This window comes from Gopherus evgoodei, chromosome 12 (assembly GCF_007399415.2).
Source record: "Gopherus evgoodei ecotype Sinaloan lineage chromosome 12, rGopEvg1_v1.p, whole genome shotgun sequence".
NCBI classification, from domain to species: Eukaryota; Metazoa; Chordata; order Testudines; family Testudinidae; genus Gopherus; species Gopherus evgoodei.
The window spans coordinates 41,295,382-41,313,555 of NC_044333.1; the positions used below are offsets into that span (position 1 = coordinate 41,295,382).

The 18,174-nt window shown below is 57.1% G+C and overlaps 1 protein-coding gene across 2 annotated transcripts in view; it reads left to right on the forward strand.

The window, feature by feature from the left end:
- Positions 1 to 18,174, forward strand: part of HAS3 (hyaluronan synthase 3) — a 33,517-nt gene that overhangs the window by 3,669 nt on the left and 11,674 nt on the right. Inside the window, exons 1-4 of one of the 2 annotated variants that reach the window (XM_030581303.1) lie at positions 2,177 to 4,628; positions 8,988 to 9,608; positions 12,847 to 12,948; positions 13,852 to 18,117. In XM_030581303.1, coding sequence (XP_030437163.1) covers positions 8,988 to 9,608; positions 12,847 to 12,948; positions 13,852 to 14,775 — 1,647 coding nt within the window. In that variant the 5' untranslated portion in view covers positions 2,177 to 4,628 and the 3' untranslated portion in view covers positions 14,776 to 18,117. Of the gene's footprint in view, positions 1 to 2,176; positions 4,629 to 8,987; positions 9,609 to 12,846; positions 12,949 to 13,851; positions 18,118 to 18,174 lie in introns of those variants that run through there. The other variant, XM_030581302.1, reaches the window with a different exon arrangement.

Genomic DNA, 18,174 nt, shown 5'->3' on the forward strand with positions numbered 1-18,174 from the left:
GGACCAATCAGGGGACAGGATACTTTCAAATCTTGAGGGAGGGAAGTTTGTGTGTGCTCTGTTAGTTTTGGTGGTTGTTCACTCGGGGGGCTCAGAGGGACCAGACATGCAACCAGGTTTCTCTCCAATCTCTCCGATACAGGCTCTTGTAAGTTCAGACTAGTGAGTACTAGATAGATAAAGCGAGTTAGGCTTATGGTTGTTTTCTTTATTTGCAAATGTGTAATTGGCTGGGAGGAGTTCAAATGTGTATTTTGCTGAAAGGATCTTAATTTGTACTTGTATACTTAGGCTGGGAGGGTATTCCCAGTGTCTATAGCTGAAAGACCCTGTAACATATTCCATCTTAAATTTACAAAGATAATTTTTACTGTTTTTTCTCTCTTTAATTAAAAGCTTTTCTTGTTTAAGAACCTGATTGGTTTTTTTATTCTGGTGAGACCCCAGGCAACGGGGTCTGGATCCACCAGGGAATTGGTGGGGAGAAGGGAGGGAAGGGGGAGAGAGAGGCTAATTTCTCTCTGTGTTAGGATTATTGTCTCAGGGAGAATCTGGGAGGGGGAGAGAGAAGGAGGGGGGAAGGTGCATTTTCCTCTCTGTTTCAAGATTCAAGGAGTTTGAATCACAGTGATCTTCCAGGGTAACCCATGGAGGGGAAGCCTGGGAGAGGCAACGGTGAGGGAAAGGGTTTACTTCCCTTGTGTTAAGATCCAGAGGGACTGGGTCTTGGGGGTCCCCGGGCAAGGTTTTGGGGGGCCAGAGTGTACCAGGCACTGGAATTCCTGGTTGATGGCAGCGCTACAGGTTCTAAGCTGGTAATTGAGCTTAGAGGAATTCATGCTGGTACCCCATCTTTTGGACGCTAAGGTTCAGAGTGGGGAATTATACCATGACACGGGTTCTGCTCGTTAATGAACCAAAGCAGTGCAGACCAACGCATGTTCATTTTCATCATCTGAGTCAGATGCTACCAGCAGAAGGTTGGGGGTTTTGTTTGTTTGTTTGGTGGTTGGGTTCTGTAGTTTCTGCACTGGAGCGTTGTTCTTTTAAGACTTCTGAGAGCATGCTCCACACCTCCTCCCTCTCAGATTTTGGAAGGCACTTCAGATTCTTAAACCTTGGGTTGAGTGTTGTAGCTACTTTTAGAAATCTCACATTGCTACCTTCTTTGTGTTTTGTGGAATCTGCAGTGACAGTTTGTAAATCAAAGAACGAGCTAGGTCATCATCTGAGACGGCTATATCATGAAATAATGGCAGAATATGGGTAAAACAGAGCAGGGGATGTACAGTTCTCCCCCAAGGAGTTCAGTCACAAATTTAATGAATGCACTATTTTTTTAACTAACCTCATCAGCATGGAAGCATGTCCTCCAGAATGGTGGCTGAAGCGTGAAGGGGCATACAAATGTTTAGGATATTTGGCATATAAATATCTTGCAACGCCAGCGACAAAAGTGCCATGAGAACGCCTGTTCTCACTTTCAGGTGACATTAAAAGCAGCAGTCAGGTGACATTGTAAATAAGAAGTGGGCAGCTTCTGCCATAAATGTAAACAAACTTGTTTCCCTTGGCGTTTGGCTGAACAAGAAGTAGGACTGAGCGGACTTGTAGGCTCTAAAGTTGTATATTGTTTTTTTATGGAGTGCAATTATGTAACAAAAAAATCTATTTGTAAGTTGCACTTTCACAATAAAGAGATTGCACTACAGTACTTGTCTGAGGGGAACTGAAAAATACTGTTTCTTTTGTTTATCATTTTTACAGTGCAAATATTTGCAATACAAATAATATAAAGTGAGCACTGTACACTTTGTATTCTGTGTTGGAATAGAAATCAGTATATTTGAAAATGTAGAAAAAAATCCAAAAATATTTAATACATTTCAATTGGTTTCTATTGTTTAACAGTGAGATTAATCACAATTAATTTTTTTAATCATGTGAGTTAATTGTGATTAATTGACAGCCCTAATATTTACCAAGTGTTTGATTCATCATTTGTCCCAGTATTGTTCCAGGCATTGAAGTTAGGCTGACTGGTCTATAATTCTCGGGGTCCTCTTTGTTCCCCCTTTTAAAGACAGGTTCTGTGTTTGCCCTTCTCCAGTCCTCTGGGACCTCTCTTGTCCTCCGTGAGCTCTCAAAAATACTTGCTAATAGCGCAAAGGTTTCTTCAGCTAGTTCCTTCAATACCTAGGATGAATTTCATCAGGCTCTGCTGATTTCAATACATCTAACTCATCTAAATAGTCTTTATCCTGTTCTTTCTATGTTAGCTTGTGTTCCTTCCCCCTTGTTATTAATATTAATTGTGTTAAGTATCTGATCACAATTTACCTTTTTAGGGAAGACTGAAGCAAAATAGGCAGTAAACACCTCAGGCATCTTGAGGTCGTCCATTAGTAGCTCTCCTTGCCTTTTATGCCTCTTGCTGGGGTAACTCATGTTCTCCCTACATGCTTGTGCTGTTGGGTTTTGTATGTGCTCCTCCTTAGCAATTTGTCCATGTTTCCACTTCCTGTAGATCCCTTTTTGGTTTTCAGGTCATTCAAGAGCTCCTGATGCAGCCAGACTGGCCTCTGACTAGTCTTCCTGCCTTTTCTTTGCAGTGGGAGAGTTGGTTGTTGCACCTGTAATACTGTCTCTGAGAAACTGCCAGCTCTCTGGAATTCCTTTTCATTTTGATTTTCTTCCCATGGGACCTCACCTACCAGTTCTCTGAGTTGGTTAAAGTGTGTGTTTTTGTAATCCACTGTCCTTATTCTGCTCTCACACCTTCCTTAGACTCGTGACATCTGTCATTTCATGGTCATTTTCACCCAAATTGCCTTCAACCTTCAGACTCACTACCACTGCCTCCCTGTTGGTCAGGATCAAGTCTAAAATGACGGTCCCCCTGGTTACATCCTGCCCCTTCTGAAACCAGTTGTTAGCCCTAGGACATTCCAAGAACTTATTGGGCAGTTTGTGTTTTGCTGTATTATATTTCCAGCAGATGTCTGGGCAGGGCAAGTGCCCCAACTACTAGTTCTTGTGTTTGGGATATTTCTGTTTGTGCTAGAAATGCCTCACCCACCTCTTACTAATTGGGTCCCTACTGCCGTCACCCCTATTTCTTCACCCAGAGCCTGTCACCTGCTCTGCCTCTCACCCAGACCTCAAAACAGGGTATATGTTCTTGGCATGTAATGCAGCCCCCCCCTTTCCCATGTTTGTCCTTCTGAACAAGCTGCACCCCTCCACACCAACGTTCCAGGCAGGAGACTTATCCTCCTTCCCAGGGATGGCAGTGAAGTCAACACCCCAGGGAGCAGTTTGCTCCAGGTGCTGCGCTGGCAGCCAGAGCAGGGACTTTCCAGTGTGGATTTTGACTAATCCTTGGGGGACTTCAGCCAGAGGAAACCACCCGCTGTGCCAGTCCTGCTAGACTCATGTAAAATGGGACAATCAGATGGGTCAGTTAAACTGCCACCCCCGGGAATTCCAGTCCGATGCTTGGTACAAAGTGAAACCCGTCACCGTCCACCTGCACCTCCAGCTCTCGCATGCAGGAGGCTCCAACTGCCTGGTCAGAGGAGAGGGATCCATCCCCTCTGCACCGTACGGGGGGCAGGGGCAGTGCGTGGAGCCTCAGTCTGCCCAAGGTTCTGGTCAAACCCAATGAAATTCCAGCAGGGAGCAGGAGAGAGGCTCCTACCCCTCCCTAGGGAAGACCCCCAGCACCCTCGGGGGAGCACACAGGCCTTTGCAGGGTTCTTTTCTGTCTGGCTTTTGTAGTGATTTTATTCTCCCAGCTGGCCAGGTCCCCTAAAGCCCTGCTCTGGTTTAGCAGCAGAGGTCAGAAAGTGTCATCTCCCAGCATAATCTGTCCTTAAAACCCTTGCTGGCTGGTCGTGTAGCCAGGGCCTACACGTGTTAGCTTCCAGCCATGGCTACATCTGCTCCAGTCACAGCTCTGACACGCCCTAATGTGTTTGTCCTTGAATTCTGCCACTGCTCATGCACTGGACTTTGACAGGTGCAAATCGTTGATTTCACAGGCACCCCCATGGACCCCTCCCCCCTCTGGAGGGGCCCCAAAGAGTGCTGGGGTGGTGGTAAAGCACGGGCACCAAAGGGGGCTCCTTCCCCTCTCCTGCCCCAAAAGGATGAACTGGTTCTGCTGCCAGTTCTCGACAGCCGGGGCTGGCCGAGCCCAGCCCTGGAGAATTTCAGCCCCAAGGGTCAGAGTTTGAGAGGCTCATGGAAGGCGACACTAATCCAAGAGCTGGAAGCGGTGCAGGGCCCGGTGCTCGCTTATCTCTGTAACTTCCCCTCACACACCTGGCTCTGGGGCGGTTCACTTTGTGCCTCCAGGAGCCGAGGCTGCGTGCCAAGAACCTGGCTCCCTGCACTTCACTCGCGTGGGAGGTGAAAGCCACTTTCTAGTCTGGGTGCTGTGCTCAGGGGATGAACAGCCCAGGCACCCCGGCTGCCTCCGCCACCCTGCTCGGGCCCAGGAGCCAGGAGGACTTGGCCCAAGCCAGCAACGGTCTGTAACCTCCGGGGCTGCTCCGGAGCGGAGCCTGCATGTGGCTACGAGAAACAGAACGGCAGGCAGCTCCAGGTCTCACTCCGGCGTGGAGGTAACCATGTTCCTCCCCGTCCCAGCTCCCTCCTGCTGGCCTGGGCGCCGCCCCCTCCTCAGCCCCCAGACCTGAACGGCCCAGCCCCGAGGGGCCTCTGGCGGGCGCTCAGGTACCCCCTCGGCTGGCTGGGAAACCAGCTTCATCCTGCATCCGTGCGAGCCCTTCCCTGGCGCTGCAGGCGGGGAGCTTGGGGCCAGCGCCGGGGGTACTGAGGCAGAGGGGATCGGTGACTTGCTGGGTCCCGGGGCAGGGGCAGAACCCGGCCCGGGCACAAGCCCCGCCTGGCTGACCTGGGGCTGGGCTGGGCTGGGACGAGCCTGTTGGGCTCCGCCGGCGGTTCCTGGTCGGAGCCGGGGGTCCCCGGGCCGCTGGTTTGGCTGGACCCTGCAGGCCCAGCGGTGCCGGGGGCGCGCGAGAGGGGCTCCCCCGGCCGGCCTCGGGGGCCTCCCCCGGCCGGGCAGGCGGAGCCCCCGGGGGCTGCGGGAGGTGCCGGCTCAGCCGCTCCTTTAAAGGCGGCTCGAGGGCGCCGGGTCGGGCTCAGAGCGGCGCGGGAGGCGGCGAGCCGGCGGCACGGTGAGCGGGGCGGGGATCGCCAGTTCCTGCCCCCCCACCCCGGGCTGGCGGAGCGCGGGGAGCCGGCCGGGGGCTCCGGAGCTGCGGCCCGAGCTGCCGCACTGCAGGGTGAGAGGCGCCTGGGCCCCCTCCAGTCCCGCAGGCTGCTCCGGGGTCCTGCCGGCCCCAGCCCGTCTCCTTTCTCCGGTCCCTGGGGTATCTGGGCCAGCCGGGGCAGCCTCTCGGCCCGGCTTTGCAGAGCTCCCCCGGGGAGGGGACTGGCGGTGAGAGCCGGGGCCTGCCTCGCAGGGTGGCGAGCAGGCGGGGGCTGGTCGCAGGGCGCTGCACATCCCGGGGGGCCCTCCCCCGAAACCCTCCTCCGGGCTCTCCCTGGTGCGCTGCCCGCCAAGAGAACCGAGCTGAGCCTGCCCCCCGGAATGACTGTCTGCTCCCCTGTCAATCAGCCCTGCCCAGATCCGTGCAGCCCTGGGGGCAGAGGACTGGGCCCTCCAGCGCTCCCTGGAGTGCACTGGGGCCATGCCAGCTAGTGCTGGGCTGATGCTCACAGGGGCCATCCAGCCTCCCTTACCCTGGGTTTCAGGCCCTGATACCCCGAAGCTGGTGGTTTGTGTTGCCCAGCTTCTGCCTCGAGCCTCCTCCTTGCCTGGCACATGGCCCGGAGCCCAGGGCGACAGGTAGGTGGAGGAACAGAGAGCCCCAACCTGGCCGCCTTGCAACCTGCATGTTCCCTGCGTCTCACGGGACACCACCAGCCAGGCTGGAGAGAGCACAAGCCAATGTGCTGCAGGGACCTCTAAAGCCATGGAGCTGGCTGCACCTAGCAGCCTCTTCCCTAGACCCAAGAGAAGAGAGTGCCTGCCCAGCCAGGGCCTGCTGCCCATGGGAGAGCAAGTGGGGGCACTAAGACAGAACCTGCTTGGCTTGGCTTGGCTTGGCTTGGCTTGGGGGGGGGGAGCCGAGGGCAGATTGGGTTGTGGGCCAGTGGGAGGGACTATCTGAGAGCCTTCCTGGCTGGGACCTGCCTGCTCCACCCAGCAGGTTAGCCTGTGCCTTCCAGCACCTCGCACCTGGGGCAGAAACAGGCCCGCAGCGCTAGTGGGTCCCTACCCCTCGCACACAGGGATTTGCCTGACCCAGGGTGCTGGGACAGCTGTGAAGTGCTATTGGCAGGAGAGGGCTTGGAGCTGGGTGGGAGGGTCAGTGATTCCTCTCCTGTAAGCCCATGCAGGCCAGGTGCTGACTGGCCCCTTCCCAGGGGCAGAGACTCCTCTTAGGAGTGGGATTGCTAAGCAGACAGGGACTCCCTGTATTTATCTCCCACACACACACACACTCAAGACCGAGGACCTCTGTAAGGGCAGTGAGCACCTGGCTGGTCTGTCGGTGCCATGGGTACAAGTGAATGCCGATGGCATACAGTCTGTCCTGCTGTGGGGTCAGCTGGGAGTGGGACGAAGGCATCCTTCATGCCCTTCAGCAAAGCCCAGCTCTGCTCCGGCGGGGCCTGGCACCCAGCAGTCTGGGTGTGCAGGCTTCTGGGGAGGAGCCTGGATATCAGCTGGAAAGGCTCCAGGTACCATAGCCTGCATGGCTGTTGGCAGCTCTGCAGCAACCCCTCTGGCTCCCCCCCTCGTACACCCTCTGTTATCGGAGAGCCTCGCTCACCTGTGTGACTAGGAATGAAAGGCTGTTGGCCAAGTCTCCAGCTCTTCCTCCTGCGGAAACATGGCTCTGTGCTTTCCCACTGGTGATTGGCTCCCTGGGGTGAGACCACTGTCTGCAGCCCCGTCCAAGCTTTTGGGGGCTCTGGTTTCCTGTAGCTTGGGGGCCCAAAGGAGTGTCTCTGGCTGCTGAGCTTCCTCGTCCCTCTGACACAGCTTGGTAGCTGGGGATGGCCAGTGCAAGTGCAAAGCCAAATGCAAGCAGGCCTGTGGCCCCAGGATATGGGGCCAAATCCCTCCATAATGCTGGCTTTGTACTAAGCTTTGGGATTTGTTCCAATAACAGTGCTCAGAAAGGAGCAGAGGAAACAAATCCTCCAGGTGAGAGTCAGACCCTGTGTCCTGCTCCCAACCACCACTGGGTGACGGGGTCTCTGTGTCCCTGGGAACCTCCCTCTTCCAGGCCTCTGTTGTGGCCAGCAGCCTTGTGGCTGGTCTCACAAGACCCCTACGAGCCGGTGCGCTGCTGCTGAGTGTAAGGAGGCTGCACCTGAAGGACTGAGAGCAGAGTGAGGCTGTCTGGCTCCACCTGTTCCCTTGGCTGGGCCCGTCCCGGAGGAACAGAACATAATCTGGCTGGCTGGGGAAGGCAACTCTTCCCCGTTGTAGGGGGCATGGATGGAGCAGGGGAACTGCATTAGATCAGGAAAAGGACTGACAGCCCAGCCCCTCCCCACTAGGGATGGCACGGGACAGACCTCTTCCTCTGCTGCAGGTCTGAGGAGTGTCTGACTTGGGTGAGCAGTTGCTGCGATTGCTTGTACAAATGGCTGCCTATGCACTTTTGCACACTTGCGCAGTCCCTGTGTCATGCACCATCAAGCAGTCACACACTCAGCTGTCTGAAGTGTTTGGCCCTGAGGGTCCAGAATCTGAAGCCTGTGTTCAAATTGTGTGGGAGTTTTCTGGCTGCTGGGTGACAGGATTTTGCACCCTGCAGAGAGGAGTGTTCCAAGGGCCTGCCTTTGAATGGCCAGCAACAGCGCACAATAAGTGGGTATCTGGCTGGGGTAACAGACACAACTGTGTGTGTGTGTGTGTGTGTGTGTGTGTGTGTGTGTGTGTGTGTAATAAACCTTTCCTCCTGCATTTGAAACGCTGTGGGCCAGCTTGGTTCCTGTATACAGAGCCAGTGTCCAGTCAGAGCCTGACTTTGTGACAAGTCTTTGGCCACTTCTGGGAAGAAGATGCTTGGATTTTTAGCACTAGTTTTGAGGAGACCTGAGACTGGCTGGGATTCACATACAGAAACTCTAGGGAGAGTAGCCAACCTCTCTCTCCCCTTGACAGGTCACTTGCAGCGTGGGTTGTGAAACAGGAGAAAAAGCCACAGATGCAGTAGCACTTGGTGTTTGGTTGTGTGAGTGGCTGGCTATGAACTGCTCCTGGGTGGCTCAGAGCTGAAGGTCTCTGGGAAGTGACTCCCACATAACCTACTAGGCAATCTCACAGGGGTGGGATCCCTGCAGAGGTGGTTAGCCAGCACTTCTCGCAGCTGCTAGAACTGACCCCGGCTCCTTCACTACGGGGAAAGTGAGTGCGTGTCCTGTGTGTTCGAACAGTGCAGCCCTGGGTGTGGCGACAGCCGTGTGCATGGTGCTTTCCAGAGCGCAGACAGAGGCTGCTGCAAAGGGCTTGCCAGCTCAGCGAGGCACTGAGCGATGGCAGGCCCTTCTCTGCAACCTGGAGGGCAGTGGGGGGCTGACTCGGCAATCCTCATTGGCCTGAAGGGGTGTACGAAGTCTCCAATGCACTTCAGGCTGGCCCAGGGCTCTGGACTGTTGCTTCATCCTAGCTGGAGCTGGCTGGGAATGGGACCCCCTCTCCTTCTGTAGCACCCTTCCCTGGTCCTGCCTTCAGTACCCGAGTGACCCCTGCCATTTGGCATGCTGCCAGAAGGAAGGCCCCCTGCTCTGCCAGCTGGGTGACTGGAGGAAGGGTTGCTTGGGGCCCCCCAGGGCAGCACCATTGCTTCTGTGGCGTTGCTGTCCTGACCTCAGCCTGCCCTGTGGGCTTTGTGTTGCACCCCTAACATAGCCTCTGGTCCCTTCTCTTTGGACAGATGCCAGTGAGCTTCACCACGGCCCTTCGTGTTTTTGGTACCAGCCTCTTCGCCTTGGTGGTGCTGGGAGGCATCCTTGCAGCCTACATCACTGGCTACCAGTTCATCCACACCGAGAAGCACTACCTCTCCTTCGGCCTGTATGGTGCCATCCTGGGCCTGCACCTCTTCATCCAGAGCCTCTTTGCCTTCCTGGAGCACCGTCACATGCGGCTTGAGGGGCGGCCCCTGAAGTTGCAGCGCTCCGTGGCGCTCTGCATCGCTGCCTACCAGGAGGATCCCGACTACCTGAAGAAATGCCTGCACTCCGTGAAGCGCATCTCCTTCCCCGACCTCCAGGTGGTGATGGTGGTGGATGGCAATGGCCAGGATGACACCTACATGCTGGAGATCTTCAATGAGATCCTGGGCTCCGAGAAAACAGGCTGCTACGTCTGGAAGAGCAACTTCCATGAGAGGGGCGAGGGGGAGACGGACAGCAGCCTCCAGGAGAGCATGGGGCACATCCAGCAGCTGGTGCGGAACAGCACCTACTCCTGCATCTTGCAGAAGTGGGGGGGGAAGCGTGAGGTGATGTACACAGCCTTCCAAGCACTCGGGGACTCGGTGGACTACATCCAGGTGGGTGGCCAGCTCCTGGGGGCGGCTGGAGGGTGGAACGGCACGGGAGAGGGGTGACACTCCTGCCTTGGAGGGCACGGCACCAGGAGCAGTGACCATGCTGTGCTGGCCAGGCTTTCCACGCAGCTCTCACGCTAACCAGTGGGGAACCCTTTCATATCTCTTGGAAGGAGGGGGAGGTGAGAGGGGCTGGGGCGGGGAATCTGCTGCCTCGGGACAGGGGCAGCACAGCCTTTGCTGTACCTTGCCTGGGTGAGAGGGAACGCAAGGCTAGGCCGAGATCTGTCCCAGCTGATGCACCGGGGATTGGCTGGCTCAGGCAGACTGGAGAGCCAGAGCAAGGAAGGGTTAGTGGCGAAGGCTGATAGTTGGGATGCTGCACTCCCAGCTGACTCATGGCAGGGCCCGGGCCTGGCTCCATACCCACCTTCTTCAGATCCAGCCCAGGCCCAGCCTTCTTGTGGGATTCATTTGTGCTCAAAGTGTTTGAGATCCTCTACCAGACAGTGCAAGAGCAGGGAGGCTGGGCTGGCTAATACCCTCTGTGGCTGTGTATGCAGCAGTGCATCAGCCAGGCTGCTCAGGGCATGGGGGGGACACAGCAGTAGCACAGTCACTGTCCTCAATCCTGTCCCTTTCCTTTGTGCAGCCCTTGCCAGCTCTCAGTCCTGTCCTGCCTACTGCCCGTTCTACCTCTGCCTGGCGCTGCCTGCAGGGAGCATGGGGCTCTGCTCTGTAGGTGCCTTCAGCTCACAGTTATTGCCTGCTGGCGGGTCGTGTGTTCCTGAGCGGGACTCTCTCCAGCTCTGTTCTGTACAAACCCCCCGGGGATCCCCCCGCCCAGCGAGAACTCAGTTACCCAGGGTAGTTAATGTGAGCCATTGGAGGGGTAACCCTGGCTCGAAAGGCTTAGTCCAATAGACAAATGCCCAGGAGTTTAGATGCTCTTGGGTTGCAGATCTGGTCTGGAGCTCTCCCAAGAACAGGATTTGAATTTTCCTGCCCCTCCTGCTTTCTATTGGAGTCTCAGCAGCAGCCATGAGGTGTGAGCCTGTGAAACTTGCCTCTGTGGGATATACAAGCTCCTTAGGCCAGGGTTAGGGAGAAGCTAAGGGAAGGAAAGGAGGTGAGATGCCCTCACCAGGTACCACATAACAACTTCGCCCTTCCCCCAACCACCCGGGGGAATAGCACTCAACCGGGGGCTAACCCATTAAACTGACAGCCAGCTTCAGAGTGCATCCCCGGGGCTCAGCAGAGTCCAGCTCAGGAAAGTGAGGGCACATCCTGGGTCCGTCTTCACAGGGGCAGGAGACGCTTGGAGCCCTGCATGCAGAGAGGCAGAAATTGGTTCTTTGGGGACGAAGGGTGCTGGAGCTCTCTCTGCAAACCCTTCGGCTAGCCAAGCACAGGGGAGTGCAGCCCTCCCTTCCCACTGGGTTCAGAAAGTCCAGAGCAGCTGGTGCACAGAGGATCTTGCTTGGCCAGCCTGCCCTGAGTGGGCAGTGGCCAAATAGGCAGATTGGGTCCCTCCCACTCCTGCCTTGCAACATCCTCTCCAGGAATGGGACTTGGAGCGTGCAGGGCCATCGTCCCCGGGGAGGGCTGTGGCTCCTGGGATCGCTGCTTCTCTTTCCTGGCTGTGAGGCTCTAGCAAAGGGCCAGGTGCACTGGAGAGCCAGTGTTCATGCACCAGGTCTGTAGTGGCACGGATGTGCAGGCCACTCTAGAATGGTGGAGACAGCAGGATGAGCAGGGCTAGATGGGGGCAGGACTGTAACCCGGGTGGCACAGGGGAGTGGAGCTCAGGATGGCTTCCTGCTTGCCACGGAATCCTAGGTGGAAAAGCCCGTCTAGCCTAGACCCTCCCTGCCAGGCTCTGCTCCAGGTCTTTGTGAAGCCCAGTGTTCAGTGGCTGGGGCAGCAGGCCCTTCCTTCCCGTGGGAGATGATTCCACAGCCCCCATTAGGAGCATTCCCTGATCTCCGTATGAGCGAATCCCCCTGGCTGACATGTGCCCAGGCTCGCCAGACACCCAGCTAGGTGAGACTGGACCAATCCCTCTCCTGGCTCTTCTCTGACCTCCCTTCAGTTTGTCACTCTCTTTCTGGCATTGAGTTGCCCAGCACTGAGCATGGGATCCCTGCTCTGACCCCCCTGTGCTGTACAGAGAGGGCCTGACTCTGCTGCAACCCTTCTGTGTGTGTGTGTGGGGGGGGGCATCCCTTGCAGGTCAGACTCTGCTGCAGCTGAGGGGAGGTACTGCTGAGGAGCCAGGAGGGTGCAGGTGGCTCTCACCAAGGTGTTGGGCATGAGAAAATGACGTCAGTACATTGAGGAAGCCCTGCACAGGTGTTTGGAGGTCTTGAGCATCTCGGAGCCTGCCGTTGTTCTGGGACTCAGACATTAGCCAGAATGGCTGGAGGGAGCTTTGCCCCGAGAGGAGAAAGGCCGTCTCGGTGCTCCCCTTGCCAGGCCAGCAGCTTTGCCAAGGCGCATGGCATTCCTGTGCACTGCCAGAAGCAGGAACTGCTATTCCCCAGCAGGCACTGAGCAGTGCCCTGCTTGGCGATGCATGCCCCAGCCATGGCCACTTGCTCTTTGGGCCCTGTGAGCCACTAACCTTGCAGCAAATGCCTTTGCCTGGACCGTGCCAGGTCTCCCTACTGCTCCTCTGGCACTGCCACTTCAGCTCCTGGAAGCAGAACTACCTCATGACATCTTCCCCCTACAACTCCTTAGTGAGACCCTTCACCTCTGCCCCGTAGTGCACCCCTGCCCCCTAACGGCGGACTCCTCTTCCCTGCCAACTTCCAAGCATAGAGACATGTCTCTCTTCCCTCCAGCCCCCCTCAGTGGCTGGCATAGCCCTGCCTGGGGCTCAGAACTAGGGCCCCTGTGCTCTGCATGGTTCTGTGAGCTCAGAGCAAGGAAGAAAAGTGATTTGGGCAGTACCATGCTGCTCCCCTGCCGGAGCTCCTGAATCAGGTTGTGTCCATCTGTGGCTGTGTATGCCCCATGCAGCCTCTCAGAATGGACTCCTGGAGCTGCCCTGTAGGCCCCAATGTGTGTGTGGCAGGATGGGCCTCTCCCCGGGCTTGCTCTGCGGTGCTTTGTCTAGTTCTAAGCGAGTCGGGCTTTGGTGGATGCAGGGTTGGAGGCTGGGCTCCCGTGGCATGCGTGGAAGGGAGCAAGAGGCTTAGGCCGAGCAGACCGTGACATTCTCTCTGCTCGGTAGGTGTGTGACTCAGACACGGTCCTGGATCCAGCCTGCACGGTGGAGATGCTGCGCATTTTAGAGGAGGATCCACGAGTGGGCGCAGTGGGTGGAGACGTTCAGGTTCGAACCCAAGGGTTGTAGCCAATGGCGCGTGAGTTGAATGAGACTGCCCTGAAATCCCAGAGCCAGCCGAGCCCAGGGAATGCAGGGCCACCCAGGGGTAGGGTGGGGGGATCGCTTGGCTCCTCTGAGGTTGGGTGCCAGGTTCAAAGTGAGCCTGGCTGTGCTGCTGCTGAGTGGGCAGGGAGCAAGTCCCTGTGCTAGTGCTGGGAGGGAGGGGTCAGTGCCATATCCAGGCCTGGGGATGCCAAGGCAAGAGACTGTCTAAAATCCTAGGGTAGAGGGAACAGCCCAGGAAGGAAGGCTTTCACTGCGGCTCAGAGCCAGCCTGCACGCTGTGCTGAGCCTGCTGCCGCATGCTTTGGCAGTGATCGTGAGGCACACCTGGGGCGGCAGCTCTGCGTGGCAGTGCAGGCTCTGTCCTCACCCTGTAGGCGCAACCAGTGGGGAGGGGAGGGACAATGTCCCTCGGCCCTCCTCATACTGCTGCCTGCTGTGGGGCTCCTCCCTCACTGGTGGGAGGCTGGCAGGTGCCTAGTGAAAGTCAGGGAACCGGCTCCCTGAATAACTGGGCAGCAGGGCTGAAGTCCTGGAGGCACCTCTCCGAGAGCCCCATTTCTCCTTAGAACGGCCATAGTGCCTGTCTGTGCACTAGTCTCTGCTGTGCAGGCCTGGCTGCATGCACAGGAAAAGCTGGCTACTGCTGTCGCTCTGAAGGCAAGGGCCTCTCAGCCACCCTCTCACAGCAGGGCTCCCCTGCAATGGCAAGCCCTGTGGTGAGGGTGTTGCTGGATGGGAGCCGTTGGGCCGCAGTGCGATGCTGCTCTCCTTGCCTCGGCTGGGGAGGGAGGCCCTGCAGGGCTAGGTACTAATGGTGTCTCCTTATGTGTGTTGCCTTCCCAGATCCTCAACAAGTACGACTCGTGGATCTCCTTCCTGAGCAGCGTGCGGTACTGGATGGCCTTCAACGTGGAGCGGGCCTGCCAGTCCTACTTTGGCTGCGTCCAGTGCATCAGTGGCCCCCTGGGCATGTACCGTAACACCCTCCTGCAGCAGTTCCTGGAGGACTGGTACAATCAGAAGTTTCTTGGCAGCAAGTGCAGCTTTGGGGATGACAGACACCTCACCAACCGTGTCCTGAGCCTGGGGTATAGAACTAAGTACACAGCCCGTTCTAAGTGCCTGACTGAGACTCCCACCAAATACCTCCGCTGGCTCAATCAGCAGACTCGCTGGAGCAAGTCCTACTTCAGGGAGTGGCTCTACAACGCCTTGTGGTTCCACAAGCACCACCTCTGGATGACCTACGAGTCCGTGGTGACTGGCTTCTTCCCCTTCTTCCTCATTGCCACGGTCATCCAGCTCTTCTACCGTGGCCGCATCTGGAATATCCTTCTCTTCCTCCTGACTGTGCAGCTGGTGGGGATCATCAAGGCCACCTACGCCTGCTTCCTCCGGGGCAATGCGGAGATGATCTTTATGTCCCTCTACTCCCTGCTCTATATGTCCAGCCTCCTGCCAGCCAAAATGTTCGCCATCGCCACCATCAACAAGTCAGGTTGGGGCACCTCTGGCCGCAAAACCATTGTGGTCAACTTCATTGGCCTCATCCCGGTTTCTGTGTGGGTCGCTGTCCTGCTGGGAGGCCTGGCCTACACGGCGTACTGCCAGGACCTCTTCAGTGAGACGGACCTGGCCTTCCTCATCTCTGGCGCTATCTTGTACGGCTGCTACTGGATGGGCCTCCTCATGCTCTACATGGCCATCATTGCCCGGCGCTGTGGGAAGCGGCAGGAGCAGAGCAGCCTGGCTTTTGCCGAGGTGTGACAGGCGGAGGGGCTCTGGATGGAGTGGGGAGAGTGCAATGGGAAAGGATTAGTGCTGCTGCCATGCGCTGTTCGGGGGCAGCTGCGGGTCGGGGTGGGGAGGAGACAGGATTTTATTGGTGGGGTTTTAAATTGCTGTCCAAGGAGCGAGTTCCTGGGCTACTGAGTCTGAATGCTGCCCGAGGAGAGGCTGCTTGTTGCCCAGCAGAGAACGCTCCAGGTAGCCTGGGCCACACACACCTGCCCGCAGGTGCAATGACGATGGCTCCTGTGAAGATTCCTGTCTGCCACTGCCAGGGCCTGAAACCTGCGGTGGGAGCTGCATTGAGCTCCATTGGCGTGGGAGAGGCCCTGGGCCGGAGGCATTGCCTGCAGACTCCAACCTGAGCAATAATGCTCCGCGGGAGGCCTGAGTCCAGGAGCCAGTGAGGGTGCTCTGCGCCCCCTGCCCTCCAGTAGGGATGGGAGCGCTCATGGAAATGAATTCATATGTCAAAAGAATCCAAGTTTGCAAACTCTTTGTCCTGCCCTGTAGGGGACACAGTAAGTTGGCCGCAGTGTGTGCCCCTGGAGCCTGGGGACTTGATTCCTGCCTGGGGCCCGCAAAAGAGGCTGAGAGGGGCACTGCTTAGCCAGAGCCAGGGCCTGCTCCGAGCTGGGTTTGGCCAGGCCCTGTGCCTCTTTGGTGCTGGTCCATAAACTCTGGCAGTGGGGACTGGCCTACAGGAGTCAGGGCTCACGAGGTCCGAGGCAGATATAGTGAAGGCTCCCCTCCTCCCGGGAAGGAGTGCCCCAAGGTCTCTGCAGGCAGAGCTGTGCTTGGCAGGCCGTGAGCTCCCTCCCTCTTGTGCTTTAGTGTCCAGACACTGGATTCCCTGTCAGTCTTGCATTCTCCCCAGCAGGAAAATGGTCCATAAATATTCAATTTATTTAAATGGGCAGAAGTCTCCCCCCCTCCGCACACAGGACTGGCTGCCTGTGGATTTAATGCTGTGAACTAAGGAGGGTTCCCTGTGGCTTTGTGCTGGGGCGGGGTGGGCTCCTAATGCTATGGTGCTTTGCTAAGGACACTGCAGTCCTTTCCCTGGTGCAGTGAAGGGATGTCTCCAACTTGACAACATGAGAGTTTCCAAGGCAGGGGGAAGGATCCTCCCCTGTGAGGGCCCAGATGACAGCAGTTGGGCTGCCTGAACTGGACCATTATTCGCTGTTCTGAAGTGGCTTCCTCAGTCAGATACCACAGCCTTTTCCTTGAGCCACTTGAAAACTTGAATGCTCATGGCCTACCACAGGGATCTGCTGCATGTCTGTGTGGCCCAGCTGCCTCCAGGGCTCCCCCATGGCTCCTTCTGATCCAAAGCCCTGGGCATGAGGGCAGCGTACGCCCACGGTGCTGATGGTGGTATGAGCTGCTGCTCCTCTGTCCCCTCTGCCCGCTTTGCCACTGATCTCCAGGCAGGTTTTCTGTCTCATTCCACACAGTGGGGCTGCGCCCTAGGGTCACTGCAAGAGGGCAGTGGTGCACGCTCTGCCCAGCCCATGGCCTGGGTTGTCTGCTCCTCAAAGGCTGAGGCAGTACGGCTCCAGCTTTAGTCTTTCCTGTCTCAAAGGAACATCCCCACAACTGCCAGACCAGCAGCAAGAGCAATAATCCAACCCAGCCTGCTGCTGGGGCCATGGTGCCACGTACAGCTCGAGTGCCCTATGGTGCCAAAGCCCACGGCAGGGTCACCTGGAGCCTCTCTTGGGATGGCTGCCTCTGACCCCTGTTCAGCATTACCCAGTGCTTACAAGCGACCCATGAGCCAGACTGTGCCAGCAGCTGAGGGCAAAGGCAGAAAGGTGAGTGGCTGCATTAAGGTTACACGGCTCTGAGCTTTCCTCCTCCCTTGCCTGTCTCCAGGGCCCACTGCACAAGGGGGAAGAACCTTTGCAATGGAGGGAGGCTAAGGCTGGCTGTCAGGGCTGGTGAGAGGAACGGAGAGGGGGCAGCATTAAGCTGGAGTTAGAAAGTGCTTATTACTTAGCCTCTCAGTGCTTCCCCTCCTTCCTGCTTCTCAGGTCAGGGCTCCTGGTTGTGTTGGGTCCAAATGTCCTGTCCACACCACGCAGGAGTGCCAGATCCCCTCTCATCAAGGTGAGGGAACACCGTCTTTACGGCTGCTCAGTGCAGTCCTGCCCTGCCCTACCTGCGCACAAGCAGGCAGCCTAGCCTGTGCCCCGGCAGGCAGGACCCTGGGTACTATTCCTGGCTCTGCCACTGATGCAGGCAAACTCGGGCAAGTCTCTTCCCCAGCTGTGAAAGAGGGGGGGCAGGTGGGTACCTTTGGAGATGGGTGCTCTCCCGGGCAGTTAATTATGTGCTGTCTAGTCCAGGGGTTAGCACCCTTTGGTATCTTCACTGTGGGCCCCACTGCTAAGCTAGACTCCACCAAGAGCTTCAGTCAGAATCCCTGCCCCACACTATTGTCTGCCACCAGCTGTGGTCTTACCCCACGCCCTGGCTGTAGCTCTAGCGTCCCTGTGTGAGGATAACATGCCAGACAAAGCAGCAAAGCGCCGCTCTGCATAAGGGCATCTGTGCCCAGTACAGCGAGGGTGCTTGGGGCAGCGTGGAGAGAAGCAAAGGGATGGTGAGGGATGCATGGAGTGAGCCTAGCCAGAGCGGGAATGCAGCAAGTAAAGCGCTCGCCCCTGTTCTGCTGGCTGAGGTGCCTCATGCAGGAACCCAGCAATGCCAGGGGCAGCTGAGGCAGGACAGCAGGACTTAGAGCTTTGGGAACAGCCACCCAGCCTGTGGAGAAGGGGTTGGGAGGCCCCTTCTGCTGAAGAAACACCACAGAAGCCCCTTAAGCCCCCTCCAGCTGCCACTCCCTGGCCCCTGGTGGGTGTTGGGAGGGTCTGAGGCTTGCCCCATGGGAGAGCAGCAGCTAATTCTGGCTCCTTTGCCAAAGAACGGAAGGGCAGTGAGAGGCCACAGTCAGTGGGAGCCTGCCCAAGAATGGCTGCCAGCAGCTTCTTTGCCTGCCCTCTGCTGTGCCTGAAGGAGTGCTCCAGGGGCTTGGGAACCCTTCCAGGGCCTGCAAGGGTGGTTGTAGCCAAAAACCATATTTTGCGCTGTGTCCCGGTGAGCTGGGTGCCGCCCCACTCTTCTAGCACAGTGCCTCTGCCATGAGTTAAGGGGACACCAGCCTCTGCTGAGTAATGCAAGATGCTGTGCTGGGCACTAAGCTGGGGGCCAACTGCCCTTGCAGGGGCCCCAGCCCCATGGAATATTTTTGCATGTTGGCTTAAGTCCCTGTGCTGCTCTTGGGCCAGGTTTAGTGGGCTGGGGGTTCCCCTAGTACCCACCCCCCTCACATACAAGAGGGACAGGAGTCTGAACTGAGAGCTGTGGGCC